Here is a 17,742-nt window from a genome sequence, read left to right as displayed (position 1 = left end):
CGGTCAATAAGAAGACACCAAAGTATATATTTCAAAAAATAAAGAGAGTATTTTTGAAGTTCTATAGTGCTCCAAGTATTGAAATTCTAAATACTAAAATTTTTATTTTGATTCAATATATAGAGACACCGTTAACAATAACTAATTGAACAACTCATATCTTTAGAGCCCTATACAGTTTTCGAAGTCTCTAATAATCCAATAGAGCAAGTTGTGACCCATAGTCCGTTACTTGATGCATTCAGAGCGAATAATACGCTCACCAGCGCATGTTAGCATGACCCGCACCACTTAAAGTCTTAAACGGCCAAATTTAAAGCGCCAAATTCAACTCCCTAAATTTTCAGCTCCCTCTTTTCTCTCTCTATCTCTCAAAGAACCTGAAATGCGAACTCGCTTCCTCAACATCGACTACTTCACCCCCACTCCACTCCAAACCCTAGAAACCCTAACCTTCCTCCACCTCCCCATCCCTAACCTCCCTCCTCACCCCAACCTCTCCACTTCCAATGTCCTCCAAAACCTACGCCTCGATCCCGTCCTCCAAGTCTCCCTCCAAATCGAACAGTTGCCGATCACCGCCGCGCTCTCCAAGTTCTTCTCCGACGTCCTCCCTCAGAACCTCCCCGTCGACATCGCGGACTTCGAGGCTCCGAAACGGCGCAGTTTCGGTTCCGGCAGCAGTGCTGTTCGGGTTTCGGAGGTAATTCAATTCGCTGTATCAGAGTAGAGATTTGGCTTACGGGATTAGAAATTGGGAGATTGTTCATAGCTTCGTGAATTCTGGAATTGAGTTTTGGATGAAACGACTGTTTATGCTTTTTTTCTTCTTCTTCTTCTGTTTCTTAAAGGATTTGATGATTCAGTATGAGCTATAGGTTTTGTTAGCGTCTAGTGCATCATGTACCAGCAATTATCAAACTCGTAATTTCGATCCTGAACTGTCATGAATTTCTCACCAGTATACATTCTAGGTTTATCTATCCACGGTTTCGATCCGTGCTTAATTTTGATGGTGAATTTGATAGAAGTTTATGAATTATGAAACTGAATTCATATGCTAAGAAGTTGTGTTAATTGCCTCTCTAAGTACTCTAAAATTACTTGTTAGCTCTCGAGTTGCTGAACTGTACTTCTGTGTTGACTAACTCAGGTCTTTTTTTGGTTTGTGGTGACCTGCAGCAGGAAGCCGATGTTCTCAGAAAAGAGAAGGGACTGCAGAATCAGATAGCTGCCGGTTCAGAGTCTCCGGAGACTGAATTTCAAAAAGTACGAGGATGACATTCTCAGATTTTAATAGCCTTACAATATTTTTGTTTTGGTCTGATGAGTCTAAGTTATATTACTGTTGAAGGAGGATAGTGGCAGAAGAGATGGGGATAGTGATGCACTCCAGTGTGAAGTACTCCAATTTGAAACACAAGAGCTGGATGTATTCTTGGTAAACTGATTCTACTGATGAAGTTGGTAAATATACAATTTGGCTCCACATCTACATGAGAATACTTGCCTACATAATATTATGCGTCTCTTATGTGCAGGAAAATGCTTACATTTATGAGAAAGATGAGGTCCCGATTCTTTCTGAAGTTCCAGAGGTTGAAATACTCTAATCAATGTCTATTTCAATCTAAATTTTGTTATAACTTTCGATTATTCATTTTGCCTTATACACTTGACTTCGGCATTTCAAAGTTGTTGATACAATGACACTGGAACTTTCAACATCTGTGTGAATGTCTTTCTTAAATGCGTGATTAAATTACAATGGTGGTTTTATCATATAAAAGAATGCTTATTTTGTGATCAGATTAGATAGCTTGTTTTGATAATTTTTTCACTAATATCATTCTTGGAGTAGCCTTTTGATAGGGAAGTGGTGGATTTAGGAATAAATATTGGTATAGAAGGGTTAGATTGCATTACTTTTGTTTTTGAATTTTGTGTATCATGTTAACAAGTTGCTGTTACTGAGTTTGTCCCAGGATGTGTTTCTGATTCCCAGTTGTATATTTAAAAACAGGCTGTTAATGAAATCAAGGATTTTTATTTTATTCTTTTTTCAGGAAACTCTCAATCTTACAATGCAGTATCCTTGGGATATTCATGAATCGGTGCATATAGTTGAAGACTTAAAGTCAGAGTATCCCATGGATCAAAATGCTTATTCATTCGAAGATGATGGTTCTTGTCAGGACCAAATGCCCTCTTATCAGATACCTTTTCCTATGTTAGAAGCAAATGAGATACCTCTGCAAAATTTGACAGCTCTGTCTATGGAGGATGAACTTTCTTCTGTTTATGAAAATATTGAGCCACAACATTTGGTTCAAAGTGATAACTTAAATGGCAAGGAGCTTTTGGGTTCAAAGGAATATGGGATGTTAGAGCTTCTTTCAGATAATTGTCTATCAAAGCCGTGTGTTGGATCTGACCTCGGGTCCCTCAACATTCCCCCTGAGATGGACTTGTTAAGCATGGTGGAGATGTCCCACATTCAGGGAAACATCATATATCAAGGGGCAAGCATAGGTTCTCGTTTCCAGTCTGCATGCCCAGTTGTTTTTCAGGAATTTCAGATTCTTGATTTGGACTCATCCCTAATTTTTGAAGAACTCTTTAAAGCACAAACAGCAAATGAACCAGAAACTTGTGACTGGATGTTTAATGGAGACAAGAGCTTCAACAATTTGATTGTTAGTCCTGAACTAGCCCTGGTTGATGATACATTCAAATCATTGCCTGTACCTGTTCTAAATGATAATGAAAGGATGAGTTCATCATATGTTGTTATTGAGGAAAAGCTTACTGACGTAAAGCCACAGCCGCTATCTGCATCAGATAGGATTTACTTGGATTGGCATCTTCTTGAGAAAGATAGCACCTGCCATGATTATTCCTGTCAGAAGAAGATGTTGGAGGATATGAATCCGCTTAGCATTGGTTCCTATTGGGATTCATTTGATGATGGAAAGTTCTATGACTTGGTTTTCTCTGATGATGCTGTAGAGAACACAGAAGAAATGGAATTACAGGTGTTTCTTTCTGATGCCATTCCTATGCTTACTGGTCATCTTGGAGATGCTTCAACCAGATTGTCTTGCGACAATTTTCCACTGACAAAGAAAGCAGAGCATATAGATAAAAAAGGTTCTGTAGATGGATTAAACAAAGATGAAAGCAAGGAATTTCAGGAGTTGCTTTCTGATGGCATTGATATTCATACCGGTCATATTGGAGATGCTTCAACAAAATTGTCTGATGGCAATTTTCTACAGCCCAAAAATAGACAGCAGAAAGAGAAAAAGGGTGCTGAGAGGGCTTCATTTCTTTTCAAGTCTATGTCACAATTCAATGATATTGACTTTTTCTTGAATCCTCGGACGGCCTATACGGCTGGAAATAGTGATTGTGCAGTTACGGCAGTTGATAAGATTGCTCCATGTACCAAGGTTTGCCAGTAATAATATTAATTAATCTGTCTATGTTTAGTCTCATTGTTTATAATTGTTTCATATATTTGTCACTTAATTGATTCACAACTTACCAGTTCATACATGTATACTAACACCAGCTGTATCCCAGGGCGAACAATCTCATTCTATATGTGCTAAAGTTGAGCATAGGAATGAGCAGAAGTCAAAGGAACTCTTGGACAGTTTTCCGTGTCAGGAAGAGTATAATATGAGATCTAAAGAGGATTCGGATGAAGTTGAAGCTAGCAGTATCCCCCCACCTATTCCTTCTATGCCATTTGCAATGGAAGCTGACTATATTCAGCAGCGCATCATGTCTTTCCCTGAGACGGTCATTGTTGTAAACACTCAAAATCTAGAAAAGGAAATGATAGTCTCCAGAAGAAGTACTTATCAAAAAATTCTTGCAATGGAGAAAAAAGGTGCACAAGTCGTAGAACGTGATTCAGAGCTACCAGTGGACGTTGTGCTCAGTCCTGCAGTATGTTTAGTGTGGTATGACTGCAGAAACATTGGAAAGAAAGCAACTTCTCTTGATGAAGCTTCTTCATGCTTACCTTTGTGCATTGAGAACATCGCCACAAATGTTTTGACATTGCTGAGTACTACTTTCAGTAGCTGCATTCTGGTAACCGCCATAACTATGGTGATAGTTTTTACTTTTATTATTATTTATTATTAATTTTTTTTTTTTTATCTCCCAATTGATCGATGGAGAGAATGCAACAGTCAGAAGTTAGACTGTATGGGTTTAGTCAAGTAACCTTAACATCTTACTTAGCTCATTAGGCAAATGATTGAATTGGTGGATACTTTCTGTACTCATTAGTATATTTAATAGCTGGAGATATGAAAACTTTGCTCATTTATACCATCTACACTGAAAGAATGATTATAATCATGATTACTGATTGAATTTATGATTTGATACCTGAAACTATTGTCATACATGTGTAATATTTCAAGTCCTTTATAGATAGTTAGATATTAATTCCACAATGAAATCTGTATATATTTTGTGCTTTCTCTTTCTACAGGTCTTTGAAGGAGACACCAGCTTCCAGTCCACTGTAATGGAGTCCTCAGATGGACTTTATGCTGCAGCAGCAAGCCTGGGAATTGATTTGCAGGTCTTCAACTCCTATTCATCCGAGTTGACTGATGAGATTATATTGAGCTGCATTGAACAAGCCACAAAGTCGATTAGGGGCGTATTTCCTCAAATGCCTGAATCAGAATCTCTTGCAGAATCATTCCTTACCAAGTTTCCTTCAGTTAATGCTTTGTCAGCTCATGCAATACTGTCTTCTGGAGTGTCTCTCATTGAGTTTCTTAAATGGTCTCATGAAAAGAGGATCCATGCAATCCAAAAGTATCATGTTCCTGATGAAAGTATCAGACTATTTAGTGCTTTATGCAGATATGGTGAACGTGGAGATTCTAAATCAATAATGACAGACTGCTCCTCTTCAGTGTCTTCAGGGCCAGACTCAGGAAGATATAACTTAAATGTTTCTGAAAGAAAAAGACGAAAGTACAATTGTAGTCCTGACAAATATGACATACGAATGAATGACTCCTTGCATCTGGAGCCGATAAACATATCCACTGATGCCATTTCGGATCCTCCTGCAGCTTCCAAGCTACATAATTCCTGTATGTCAAAAAGCCCTCACATAATTGATGAGTTCAGAAAGCCTAGATTCACTCACAATGATTTGTTTGATCAAGAACAGGTTTTGGATATGGCTATGATGAAGAATCCTTTTAGGCTTCCCGAGCAATATGATTCTCAGATCTCCAAAGAGCCTCAGTTATTAAGTGGGACAAAAAGGTCGGTTTTTTCTTTGAAGGATAAGATATCAGGTCAGAAACAGGGACCAAATGGGGCTATGATGAACACATTTGATTTCAGAGACCTGAAGAACTCTGAAAACCTGCATGAGGATATAAAAGGAGAAGTTATTGATCTAACAGATAGTCCTGTATTTGATGTGGACTTTTCTTCTATTGCCAACTCCATGGAATTCTCATCTTTGATGCCTGAGCTTGAAATGGATACCATGAGAAAGTACAAAGCTGCAAGAAAGTTGTCTTTTGGTTCAAGCAGTCACCGAACTTTCCCAACAGCTGCTGAAATAGACTCAAGCACAACTATTTGGGGTCCTGTAAAGGAACCGAGACAAAGTTCGCAAGTTGGAGCCAACAATTATGCAGATACGGAGATTGAAAATGATGTTTTTCCTTCAAGACAACATAACAATTTCTTAGAGGAGAGTTTCAGGCAGAGGTCCAGTGGAATATCTCAACGGATACATCTCCATGAGAATGATATATCAGCTTATGGAGGAACACAGCTCTCAAATGCTCTCCATTCAGGCACTCCACAACAAAACAGTCCCTGGACAATAGAGTTTCTAAACAAAATCAAGGAAAAGAGCAGGTTGCGCCAGCAGTCCTTTCCACGGGACTTATCTAGCCCAATATTGGGGTATTCAGGCAATGCGCCGAAAGTTAATAAGAGAAGAAGTCCATCCATTCTTGAATTTTTCAAGTATGAAGGTGGTAACACTCCGAGAAAGTTACCAGAACGGAAAAGACAAAAGCGACCGGTACAACGCTCATCCAAGATTGAAAAGAGTTCAGCATTTCCTCTTACTGGATTTACACCAGCTGATAAGAGAGCAAGACAGGTTGTCTAGTCTGACTACCCTTCTGGCATCTTTGTAGTTTTATTTTTATATGTTATAATTTACATGCATATACCATATTTCTATCACTGATAGTTCATACCGAGTTCCAATTTCTTTTATTGATTTCTTCACTTGATCAATTGCAGACACTATCTTTTGCAATGAATAAGAGTGGAAGCCAAACTAAACTTGTGTGGAGTGATGGAGCTAATGGTCCGAGCAGAAAGTTTCAGAGTCGTATATAATTGTAAGCTTGAAATGAAATTTCTCTGGTTACAGTACATATGCTAGATTGGAATTGTGTAATATCTGAGATGTAAAAGCCAATACTCTCACTTCTGAATATTATTCTGCATGCCAAATTTGAACCTTATCAAATGTCAATGCAAGAAAATTGAACAAGTTATCACAAATGAATGAGTAGAGCTTGCTTGATACAAAAATAATGCACTTTTTAGCCAGATTTGATTTTCGGTGGTTCTGTCTTGCATCTAATTGGAGAGCCATGAACAATAGTGATGAGGAAGAACTGTCTAATTCTTATACAGCATATTTCTTGACCTTTTCTCTGTAGTTCGATAGTCCCACCTGTATCTTTGCTCCAGTGCTCAGCACCTCAGCACAACCTGCTTCACTATGCATTCTGTACAGTAACCTAAGTGAAACAGCTCACAGGGTGCTAGTTCTTCTTATTGCTTCTGAGGTTACGCACAGTCATGACAAGTTGTTGCCTTTCACCTTCAACCTCTGCAAATCTGAGACTTACCTCTGAATATCTCTCTTCCATCTCCTTCAGTTCTTTTTCCATGGATGTGTTTCTTTCTTTTAGCAATGTCAACTCGGTCAGCAAGTCCTTATAATTACGCTCTCTCTCCAAGGAATCTTCAGATTTCCTGTGAAATAGAATGAAACTTATAAAACACCATTCTAAAAAACCCCCTTTGTGTTAGAAGTTAAATGCATAGTTTAATCCAAATTTTACATAAAATAAATAAAAGAGACACTCGTCTGGGAAAAAACATTGTTATAATTAGTTGAGATAAGCAGCGATCAGTCCAAGTGTTCTTAATTGAATGCTTGTACCTTTGGTTATTACTAGAAACAGCAGCTTGTCCATTATATTTCTTGAGCTTCTTATCTGTAGTGCTGATTTTTCCTTCTTTCCTTAACCCAGCCTGTAATTGAAGTATTTGCTTACTCAAATTTTCCTTTTCCAATGCTTCCTTACGCAAGGTGTTCTTAGACTCATTGCATTGGGTCCGCAACTTGTCCACTTCTGACTTGAGACGAGTGATTGTCGCCTCCTTCTCATCTTTCATGGACCTCATGTTAGTAAGTTCTTCATGCGTTTTCACTGATTCCTGCTTTGATGAAGCAAATCTTTTCTCCAAATCATGCTTTTCAACATTCAAATTCTGGATGAGCACCTCATTTTCAGCAATTAGTTTCTTCATTTGTTCCAAATCTCCTCTCAATTTCTCTTCCTCCTGTTTTGTGATGCTAGAGTTCTCTTCTGTGAGCCTTTCTATCTCAGCTTTGAGCATTTGGATTTTCATTGTGAGAGCTTCATGCTTTTCTTCCTTATGCAGTTCTGCATATTCAAGCTGCTTCGATTTGTTTTCTAGTTCCAAGGATATCTGCTCTACATGCTTTGCTTTTACATCAATCTGGTTCTTGATCAGTTCTAACTGTTCATTGGATTTCTGGAGCTTCTCTTCCAGAATTCTGTTCTGCACACGCAGTTCATTAGCTTCTGCCAGTGCTTTAGTGCTCTGCTTCTCGTTCTCATTAACCTTAGATGCCATTTCCACAGAAAGCTTTCTTAATTCATCTTGAAGACGCTCAGCTGTAGCAGCACTATTCCCCCTTGTCTTTCTTAATGCTTCTTCTGCTTCAGTAGCTCTCTGTTCTTGCTCATCTTTGGCATGTGCCAGATCCTGCAGTTTATCTTCAAATCCCTTGGCCTGCTTCTCCATTTCCATCTCCAAACACTTGACCTCATTTTCCAGTTCCTGAATTGAGATCAAACATTCTGCGAATTCATGAGCTTGCTTCTCAATTGTTTCTTCTGATCTCTTTACTTGAGATTCAAGCTCTTTTATGGTCGCAATATAACCTGCACGCTCATTTTCCATCTCTGTTCGTAGCTTTTCTTGGTTTCGATCTAACTTCAGAGAGATGTCATTGTTCTTCTTCTTCAAAAAGTCATAGTCCAAGGTGAGCCGTTTTATATGCATATCTTGTTCTTCCCTCTCCTTCTCGTGGGTGTCCATTTCACTCAAAAGTTCTCGGATCTTCTGCTTCAACGACTCTGCTTCATCCTCATCTGTTTTGTGCACAGAAAATTTCCCCATTAATTTGGAATTCTTTTCAGTTTCTAACTTGCTTGAAAGATCAGATATTTCCCTATCTTTCTTCATCAACGAATCTTCAAGATCCTTCACCACAAGGATTAACTCAGAATTTGAGTCTTGTGTTGTCTGCAGTTGCGAGTGAAGATTGGTTCTTACTTTCTTTTCACGATTAAGCTCTTGCTTCATTGTTTCTAACTGCACTCTTGTATCTTTGTCCGCGGGCTGCAATTTTTGGGAAGCATGTACCTCCTCACCACGTCCCCGCGATGACTTTAGTTGTTGACATTCTAATTTGAGTGCGTCTCTCTCCTCTTTAAGGCTAATAATCTGTCTTGACAGATTTTGTCCTTGGCTGCTCTCTTTTGACACTTGCTTTCGGAGAGACTGTAATTCCAGTTCTGATATGTCCGCCTGCCTCATCAGCATTGCATTTTCCTTTCTGAGTTTCTCAATGGAATCACCTGAAACATCTTTCACTTTTTCCGTTGGAGGCTTGTCTTCAACTCTATTTGGTGAGTCAAATAAGCTTTCATCTGAAGACCAATCCAAGGTTAATTTTGTTGCAGTGGCACCAGCCTTTCCATTTTGAGGCATGGAGTCTTTTCCTTGGGGTGACACGGAACTGGCACCATTACTTGTTCTATCAAAAGCTCCATTCTGTTACAGCAATATGACATACAATAGACTCTAGTTAGGTTCCCATCCCCAAAACTCTGATAATAAACTAGTTGGTTATGGCTAGCTACCATTTGATCTCAGAAATTTCATGTCATGTGTTAAAAGTAAATGCAAGAATACATACTTCAAAACTTAGGTGGTTGCTTCCATCTGTATCCCAATTGCTGTTCTGGATGTCCACGCTGCTATGGCGTGAAAGACTGGGATCCTCATTTTCTTCAATTTCTCTGAAATTAGATTGAGTTTCATTACTAACTAGTAGAAGGAAGGGGAAAGCTAGAGAAAACTTTGAAAAATAAAAATCCAAAATTAGAGGAAAGAAGAAAACTTTATGGGAAATAGATAGAACATATTGTCACCTATAATCACCATCTTCCTGCACCCTGAGAATCGTCACCTGCCTCAAGAATTTTATTATGCATCAGATACTAATAGTCAATGGCATTGAAGTTTTTCTTTTATTTAGTGAATAGTCAGAACTACTTGTGTTATTGATTGTATTTGTGATCTAGAAGTGAGAGTAAGATAGTGATAGAAAGACTAACATGTAAAACTACACCAGAATTCGCAAATTTAAGGGGTAGAGTGACAGTTAAGGGTTCAGTTTCTGCCACAAAATCTGCAAAATCAATTGAAGCTTCTCCGAGATAACCAGATTTCGAAGTTCCCTGCAATGATTCCCCATTAGAATTACAACCTTCCACAACAACAATTCCCATCAGTATGAAACTCAGAAGAGCTCAATTTTCTTTCTTACACTGGAAACAATGAAGTGATAAATCTTCTCTTTCAGTTTCCCTGATTTCGCTTCCTCCACTATCTTCACTGACTCATAAACTGGATTTTCCCATGTACAGGTCCCATCCTGAACCGCAGCCTTCCCCAGTTTCACCGTCGCCTTTCCCACGTCGTCCGGCACCAGAGAGATCATCAAAGCAGGCTTCTTCAATTTCGGCACCTGAAACAGAAAATGTTGGAAGCAATTCCAGGTATGAATGAACAATACTAGATCACATTTCAGCTGAATCTCACAAACCCATTTTCACTTTTCGAGTGTTAAACTGATACATACCTCTGTTGCCTGAAACTGCAATTGGAATATAGCTTTTATCTTCTTCTTCTTGCTCCATGTCTTGAACATTATGCCAGTCCCAGAGTTTCAGATCTCAGAAAAATAGTCTTTCCCAACACACTCCTCCTCTTTTGGCAAACAGTCTTTGCTTTTTTTCTCGGTTTCTTTATAAAAGAATTGAGTCTAACATGGTCAGAACCAAGTAAGGTATTTTCCTCCCCACCATTTCTGCAACACTATGAATATTCTGAAAGCAACTAAAGGGCTCTGTGGTAGCTGTTAAACCTCCACATCTAGCTGTAAGCACTAGATTCTGCATAAAACTAAGTCTCCAAGAACCAGAAACAGATCTAAATTATATTAGAAAAACAAAATTTGCTGTTACAGAAAAACACAATAAGAAGCTTCGCTGTAAGTCTGTAATGGAAAAAGATCTCTGAAACGCATTACCGCTATCTTTTTGCTTTCAAAAAGGGTATAATGCCACCCTCAAATGACGTAAATGCCCCTGCTCCTTTAAGGGCACCAAATCCAATTTTTTATGACCTCCTTAATGAGGAGGAAATCCCATTGGAGTGAAAACTTTATTTGACCAAAACCGAAGGTGTAATAGGCTAATCATAAAAGTGAGTTTTGCAAACCAGAGGTTGATAGGTCACCTTGGAAAGTTTGATGGCCCAAAACACAAAATTTCTACAGATTTCTTTCAGAGCACTGAGGAAAAGACATTGCCTTTATCCAAAAAAAAAAAAAAAAAAAAAGACATTGCCTTTCCAGTGCATAAAAGGTTTCTATTATTACCTGAGTGCCTTGTCGGTTGTGCTCTATTACCTTAGTATAGTACTAATATAGAGTAGGAAACAGTTTGGTATAAGATTGAAAATAATGGAGGAAACACATGGTGGCATTTCTGGGTTTTTCTTTCTCTGGGGAAAAGAAAATATGGACTTGGGTGTCATTCCACACGTGCTTGGTCTGGGATAAGGGCTGGACCGCTGGACATCACGTGGTTTGCGTCTAATCTTCTATGTTTGTTTGGTCAAATGTCTATCTTCTATAATTTGATATGGATCACAAATTAAATTCCAACAGCTTCGTGGTTCTTGCCATGTTTCAGATTGTTGAGCAAAAGTGATATTTGGGCGAACCTGCTCATTCATTCATTCATTTTCTTGCATACCCAAACTGTTCAAGTTACAAGTTCAAGGCGAAAATTTGTTAATCTCAAATGTAAAAGTGAATGAGTAGGTTCGACTTCAGAAATTATCCTCTTTATTAGCAGGAAAATAAAATCGAGGTTATTTCTCTAATATAATAAATGATGATTCTTTCAAGAAAAATGCACAAGAGACTTACCGGTTTTCTAGACTTTTTCTTTCTTTAAGCTGTTAAAGTTTCTACATATCATCTCATTGGTATGGATACGGGATACCACATATGGATCAATCATGAATGCTACTTGGTAGTTAGTTGGCTCTGCTGCACAGTGATTTTAAATGGTCCAAAACGTCTTCTTTGTGACGTTATTTATATTTTTAGCAAACCAAGTTTCTGAAAAGCAATAAATTTCTCAGGGTTTGAACTGACACAAATAAAAGAGAACTTCAGAACAATTCCATTTTGTGCCAATGCCCAGGGAAGGCAAGATAGAGCAAAAGAAACGAAGTTTAGAAAGGGAAATTCGGCTCCCTTATGTCTTCAAACGAAAGGGTATCCAAGTCTAGGGATCCGAGTTCAGGGTAGTCTAAGACTCTAAGGAGATGAGGAGTCTGTGGCCTGAAGAAACTGGGTTTTGGCGAAAACTGGGTCTGATAAAATGAGGGAATGATATTGCTTTGAGACGCAGGTGTGTCGGATTAGGGACTTGACCGGTAACCTAGAGAAGATGTTCACTATAATTTATTCGGGTAGGGCTGGGATAAGCCGATAAGGGCTGGACATCATGTGGTTTGCGCCGAATCTTCTATAATTGTTTGGTCAAATGTCTATCTTCTATATTTGATATTGATCACAAATTAAATTCCAACAGCTCGTATCAAAAAAAAATTAAATTCCAACAGCTTCTTGGTTCTTGCCATGTTTCAGACTGTTGAGCAAAAGTGATATTTTCGGGCGAACCTGATCATTCCTTCATTTTCTTGCATGTCCAAACTGTTCAAGTTACAAGTATAAGGCGAAAATTTGTTAACCGCAAAGGTGAGCCAATGAGTAGGTTCAACTTAAGAAATTATCCGAACAAAGTTACCTCGTTATCAGGAAAATAAAATCGAGCTCATTCTCTAATCTCATGAATAATGATTCTTACGATAAAAACGCACAAGACGCTTACCGGTTTCCTTAGACACTTTCTTTCTTTTAGCTGTAAAATTTTTACGTATTATCTCATTTTGTGCCCATGAACAATTACTCCATAGAGCAAAAGAAACGAAGTTTAGAAACGGAAATTCGGCTCCCTTATGTCTTCAAACGACAGGGTATCCAAGTCTAGGGATCCGAGTTCAGGGTGGTCTAAGCCTCTAAGGAGATGAGGAGTCTGTGACCTGAAGAAACTGGGTTTTGGTGAAAATCGGGTCTGATAAAATGAGGAAATGATATTGCTTTGAGACGCAGGTGCATCGGATTAGGGACTTGACCGGTAACCTAGAGAAGATGTTCACTATAATTTATTCGGATAGGTCTATTCCCTTCATTAATGTAAAGAGAACGATTGGAACCAACCTATTAGTGCTATTCTGAATCAAAATAACAGATCTATAAGGCCTCGTTTGGTTCGTGGATTTAAGGACTTGGGAAAGGAAATGTATTTCTTTCATATGTTTGGTGTGCATAAGGAAATGAACAACTTTCCTTTGATAAGGGAAAATATGGGGGAAAGTGGATCATCCCATCCTCCAAATGATTTATTTTCCCTTCTACTTTCTCAGCATTAATTACATATTATAAATACATTTCTATCATTGTTGAAAATTATGATTGACAATTTTATTCAAAAAGTTTATGAGATTTGTGTAATTCTATATTATGATATAAATGGAATTTTAATATAATTTAGTTTCCTTTCCTTGCACAAACTAAACACTAAAATGGAAACACACATATTTTCTCATTGCTTACCAACGTTTCCAAACAGCGGAAAAGAGAACAAACTTCCCACTAGCTTTCCTTTCCTATAGGAAATACAAAGGAATTGATTTCCTTTTTACGAACCAAACGAGGCCTAAAAATAAGGTCACAATTAGGAACAACCTAAAAATTATATAATATATCTTATACGAAAGACCTATTTGAATAGTGAAGATCAAAGTTATAAGTTCTTAGAGAAAGCTTACGCACAACGAGGCTCGGAAGAAAAAGATTGAGCAGACCCCAAGTAAAACCAAAGGTGAAATTCAATTTAGGCACACGCGTATGCATAACGAGCCCTCTGATTAATAAAATGCATAACGAGCCCTCTGATTAATAACAGCCACGGGCCCATTTGTGATTGAACATAATATTTTCCCAATTTCGCACATACATAAAAGCCCATTTGTGACTGAATCTTAGCCGAAGAAAGAAGCCCAAACAAAAGGTGAAAAGTACACCAGGGTATTAACGAACCTCATCATCGACGTAAGAGCGGTCTCTTTCTCTCTCAACACATCAGAACTTGAAAAGAAAATGTGGACTCAATTGGGTTAGATGATCTGAACTTATATATAACTTCATCCACAAAATCCAAATCCAAAGCCTCACGATTTCTTTTCGAAACCTGATGGAGTGTAAACCATGTTGGTAATCAACTCCCTCCTCATGGGTGCAACGTGTCTCTTGGACATGTAATTGAACACTTGGTATGCCTCCTCAACACACATAGAATACATATAGAAAAACTAGTTGGGATGAGAGGCTTACGTTTCTTCGTAAAGAGCTACTAGGTACAGTTCAACGGTATATCAATGTACCGATATATCAAATAAATTTAATTCAGTATATAAATAGATTTAATATGATACAAACGTATATTAGTTCGATACAGAAGTAGAGTATTTTAAAATTTGTCTATCAATACATATAGTCACTTTAATTCTGAATTGAACTGATTTAGTTGATCGATGTATCCATACATTAATATATTATAAACGAACCTTTAGATAAAAGATAGTGTATTCATAGTTTCATATACAGTAATTCATGGCTTTAATTGTAACATGTTTATAAGAGTGATACTTGCGTTCTCTAGCTTCCTTCTGATCTTCATGTGAAACACAAGCATTGGGAATTCTAGTGCCACACGTGCCCTGGTTAAAACGGCTGCACAAGAACTTCACCATGCTCCATACATATAGATTAGAGGCCAAACTTCCCATTATAATAGGCCATAGCCTTATAATATTCCCAATTTCCCATATACAAGATTACATAAAAGGCTTCAAGATCATTGTAGAATAATTACATTCTCATTTGTTAGTATGTCACTAAATGTCTAAAATCTAAATCTTAGCCGGAAAAAGAAACCCAGACCCAGACAAAACAAAAGTGGATAACAATTTGTACACAACTTTTGGTATACGTACGTAGAGTCAAAAAGAGCCCTCTATTAAAAAAAGGCCACGTGGTATCCTTCACAGATTATCCGAGTCCCAAATCCCATGGCTGCAGGTGGAGATAAATAGGGCTTCATTTCACTATGTAGATTCAAAGGAAGAGAGAGAAAGAACAAAGGAGAAAGAGAGAGATGCCGGCCTTAGGAGTACCATCGACTCCATTCACGTTTGTAGTGCACGCGCTCGGAGTCGCGGTTTTGATCCTGGTTCTGGTTTGGTCCATATACTTCAGGGGCGGTTTCGCATGGGAAGCCACCGACAAGAGCCTCATCTTCAACGTAAGCTCTCTCTCTCTGTTTCTGTTTTCTTTTTCCCGGCGACTGTTTCTTCCTCTGGAAAATGTCTTCTGCTTCTGTAATACTTAATCAACGGCCTCTATAGACATCTAGCATATGTCTTGATTCTCCAAGAATCCATCATATGGTATTAGATGCCTTTTTTTTTTTTTTTTTGGTATTTTTATAAATTAATATTTTGGAATTATGGATGATAATTTTATTCGCACCTACCTTCCTTGACCCTTCTTCCATTTGTTTTTCAATGGAGGATATGTATTTAAATAATTAAGGGCATTGTAGAACATGATTGATCCAAGTATGATGTTGACACAAGCAGGCTCGTGTTTCCTTGTGGTTGAATCTGTGAAACTAATGCATCTTCATGGACTCTAAGCTTCGTGTCTTACTATTTCAGTTACTTTTACCAATATGATTAATGATTATCCACAGGTAACTAAGCTACCTTTCACGTACATATTCACCTACCGGCCCTTCTAACTCAGCTTACGGCTTACCTAACCTTCGTCTACCTTAACCTTACTGTATTGGAACCTTTTTCTTTTAGGGTTCCATGCTTGATTTGTGTGTAGAATATCAGATAGGTTTGGGAAAAACGTCTGCCATGAAAATTGTAATCAAAATATTATTATTATTTTCCCTTGAAAGCGTCTTATGATTTGTAGTATGCATATTCTAATGAGCACATTTTAAAATCTTTGATGCTAGGTATATAAAATATTTGATTTGTTTCAGTTAATTGTTAGATGGGAAAATCAGTGAAACACGTGTTGTAGCCATCTACCATACATTTTCAGAATTTTTGGAATCAAGTGGACCTAATTAATTAGTTATGAGCACGGGGTATGGTGTTATCTGATTTCAAGCTGTCAAATATCCTTTTCTTTCAGCCCACTTGGTTTTTTGTGAAAAGAGTAAGATGGGATGTAAAAGCAAAAGAGGCTCGTTAAACTATAGACTATAATGCTAGCTAGGCCCAAATAAAGGTGAAATTTATCTATAATTAGATAAAATGATTTTCATACGGTCTTCGGGTCTTGTTTACATATTTAATGAATTTTCTAATCAGTTGTGGTTAATTGTCGTTGAATTTGTATCACATAGTTGAGAATAATAAAGTAGTAAGAATTTACGTTGTGCTCAACTGATCTTTCATTGTCTTTCAATTTTTTACAGCTCCATCCTTTTCTCATGGTATTGGGCTTAGTTTTCCTTGGAGGAGAAGGTAATTTAAAACAAGTTAATGCATCTTTATATATAGAGTAATTTTTTTTCTTTTTTTAGAATACTTTATAGTAAATTTATACATACATTCCTTGCAAATACATTTGGATGAAATCGTCCTTCACTTTTGTCTGTGTTGCAGCCATTATCAGTTATAGATACCTTCCTTTGAGGAAAGATGTGAAGAAATTAGTGCACCTGGTTCTTCATGCTATCGCATTAGCACTTGGTATAATCGGCATTTATACTGCATTCAAGAACCACAATGAGACTGGGGTTGCCAATCTCTACAGTCTGCACTCCTGGATTGGCATTGGGGTTATTTGCCTCTATGGTATTCAGGTATAATCCTCTATCCCACTGTAGACAACCTAATCAGGGCTAAGAAACATATCAATGTAGTCGTTAATTCTTATTCTCGTCCATCAACACACGTGAGATGTTCAAAAGGACTCTGATAGGAATTTAGGGGGTTTTCATGATATAAAATGTGTTCCCCTAATTGTGTAAATTTGTGGTCATGGCAGTGGATATATGGGTTCTTGGTATTCTTCTACCCAAAAGGAAGTGCAGGGCTGAGAAGTGACTCAGTTCCATGGCATGTGCTTTTTGGGCTTCTCGTGTACATTTTAGTCGTCGGCAATGCTACCTTGGGGTTCTTGGAGAAGCTCACATTCCTTGAGAGCTCAGGAGTCGAAAAGTTTGGAAGTGAGGCATTTCTTGTCAACTTCACTGCTCTGGTTACACTCGTGTTTGGGGCCTTTGTGATATTCTCGGTCATTTCTCAGGGTCCTGTAGAAGAAGACCACAGCTACTCAGAAATATGAACTACGATCCTATATGATAGTTATGTTGTTATATAGTGTTAATTGCATCACGTCGCCATACTTAATTGGCTTGAACCAATAAAGCATGGAGATCTGGCTATCATGATCTGTATGTGTAGCCCTAATTGATTGCTGCTTGTCCATAAGTTTATTCGCGATAGAGATGCTCATGATGTTTTTCTTTCAAATTGAAATTTTAGGAAAGTGTAAGATGCATTTTTTTTTGAAGTAATGGTAATTCCATTGATAATAGCGCATGTCATTACATACCCACCCGCTGACACATAACAATGGCCAGAACAATGATTCGTGGAGGAGCCACAGTGGTACATAGGATAGACCAACTATATTTGAACTTATCGCTCACTTAAAAGCGAGCCTATAAGCTATGAAAAAACATAGCGAATAGACAAGTAAACTACACTCGTTAGGTTCCTAATACAAGAAACTTATTGTAATTAGACAAAAAGCTAATAACATAGGTTTGGGCCAAGAGCCTAAACCCTAGCCCAAATTAGAAGTTATTGGACTAGGGT

At 37.9% G+C, this 17,742-nt stretch overlaps 3 protein-coding genes across 3 annotated transcripts; 2 read left to right on the top strand and 1 right to left on the bottom strand.

The window, feature by feature from the left end:
• Positions 1 to 348: 348 nt before the first annotated feature.
• Positions 349 to 6,448, top strand: LOC133718550 (protein SHORTAGE IN CHIASMATA 1). The gene is made up of 8 exons (XM_062145412.1): positions 349 to 703; positions 1,183 to 1,269; positions 1,355 to 1,441; positions 1,542 to 1,598; positions 2,067 to 3,452; positions 3,586 to 4,104; positions 4,514 to 6,169; positions 6,316 to 6,448. Exons 1-8 carry the CDS (start codon positions 386 to 388, stop codon positions 6,412 to 6,414), a joined length of 4,209 nt encoding a protein of 1,402 aa, XP_062001396.1. The 5' UTR covers positions 349 to 385; the 3' UTR covers positions 6,415 to 6,448.
• A 38-nt stretch (positions 6,449 to 6,486) lies between these two features.
• On the bottom strand, positions 6,487 to 10,992 carry LOC133718551 (uncharacterized). The gene is made up of 7 exons (XM_062145413.1): positions 10,274 to 10,992; positions 9,959 to 10,159; positions 9,747 to 9,869; positions 9,561 to 9,598; positions 9,326 to 9,428; positions 7,253 to 9,180; positions 6,487 to 7,062 (listed from the first exon to the last, which is right to left on the bottom strand). The coding sequence occupies exons 1-7, from the start codon at positions 10,340 to 10,342 to the stop codon at positions 6,849 to 6,851; spliced, it is 2,676 nt and encodes an 891-aa protein (XP_062001397.1). The 5' UTR covers positions 10,343 to 10,992; the 3' UTR covers positions 6,487 to 6,848.
• A 3,920-nt stretch (positions 10,993 to 14,912) lies between these two features.
• On the top strand, positions 14,913 to 17,434 carry LOC133717327 (transmembrane ascorbate ferrireductase 1). The gene is made up of 4 exons (XM_062144020.1): positions 14,913 to 15,137; positions 16,332 to 16,380; positions 16,522 to 16,721; positions 16,907 to 17,434. Exons 1-4 carry the CDS (start codon positions 14,991 to 14,993, stop codon positions 17,204 to 17,206), a joined length of 696 nt encoding a protein of 231 aa, XP_062000004.1. The 5' UTR covers positions 14,913 to 14,990; the 3' UTR covers positions 17,207 to 17,434.
• The last annotated feature ends 308 nt before the right edge of the window (positions 17,435 to 17,742 follow it).

This window comes from Rosa rugosa, chromosome 6 (assembly GCF_958449725.1).
Source record: "Rosa rugosa chromosome 6, drRosRugo1.1, whole genome shotgun sequence".
Classification (NCBI taxonomy): Eukaryota; Viridiplantae; Streptophyta; class Magnoliopsida; order Rosales; family Rosaceae; genus Rosa; species Rosa rugosa.
This window is presented reverse-complemented; position numbering and strand designations above follow the sequence as displayed.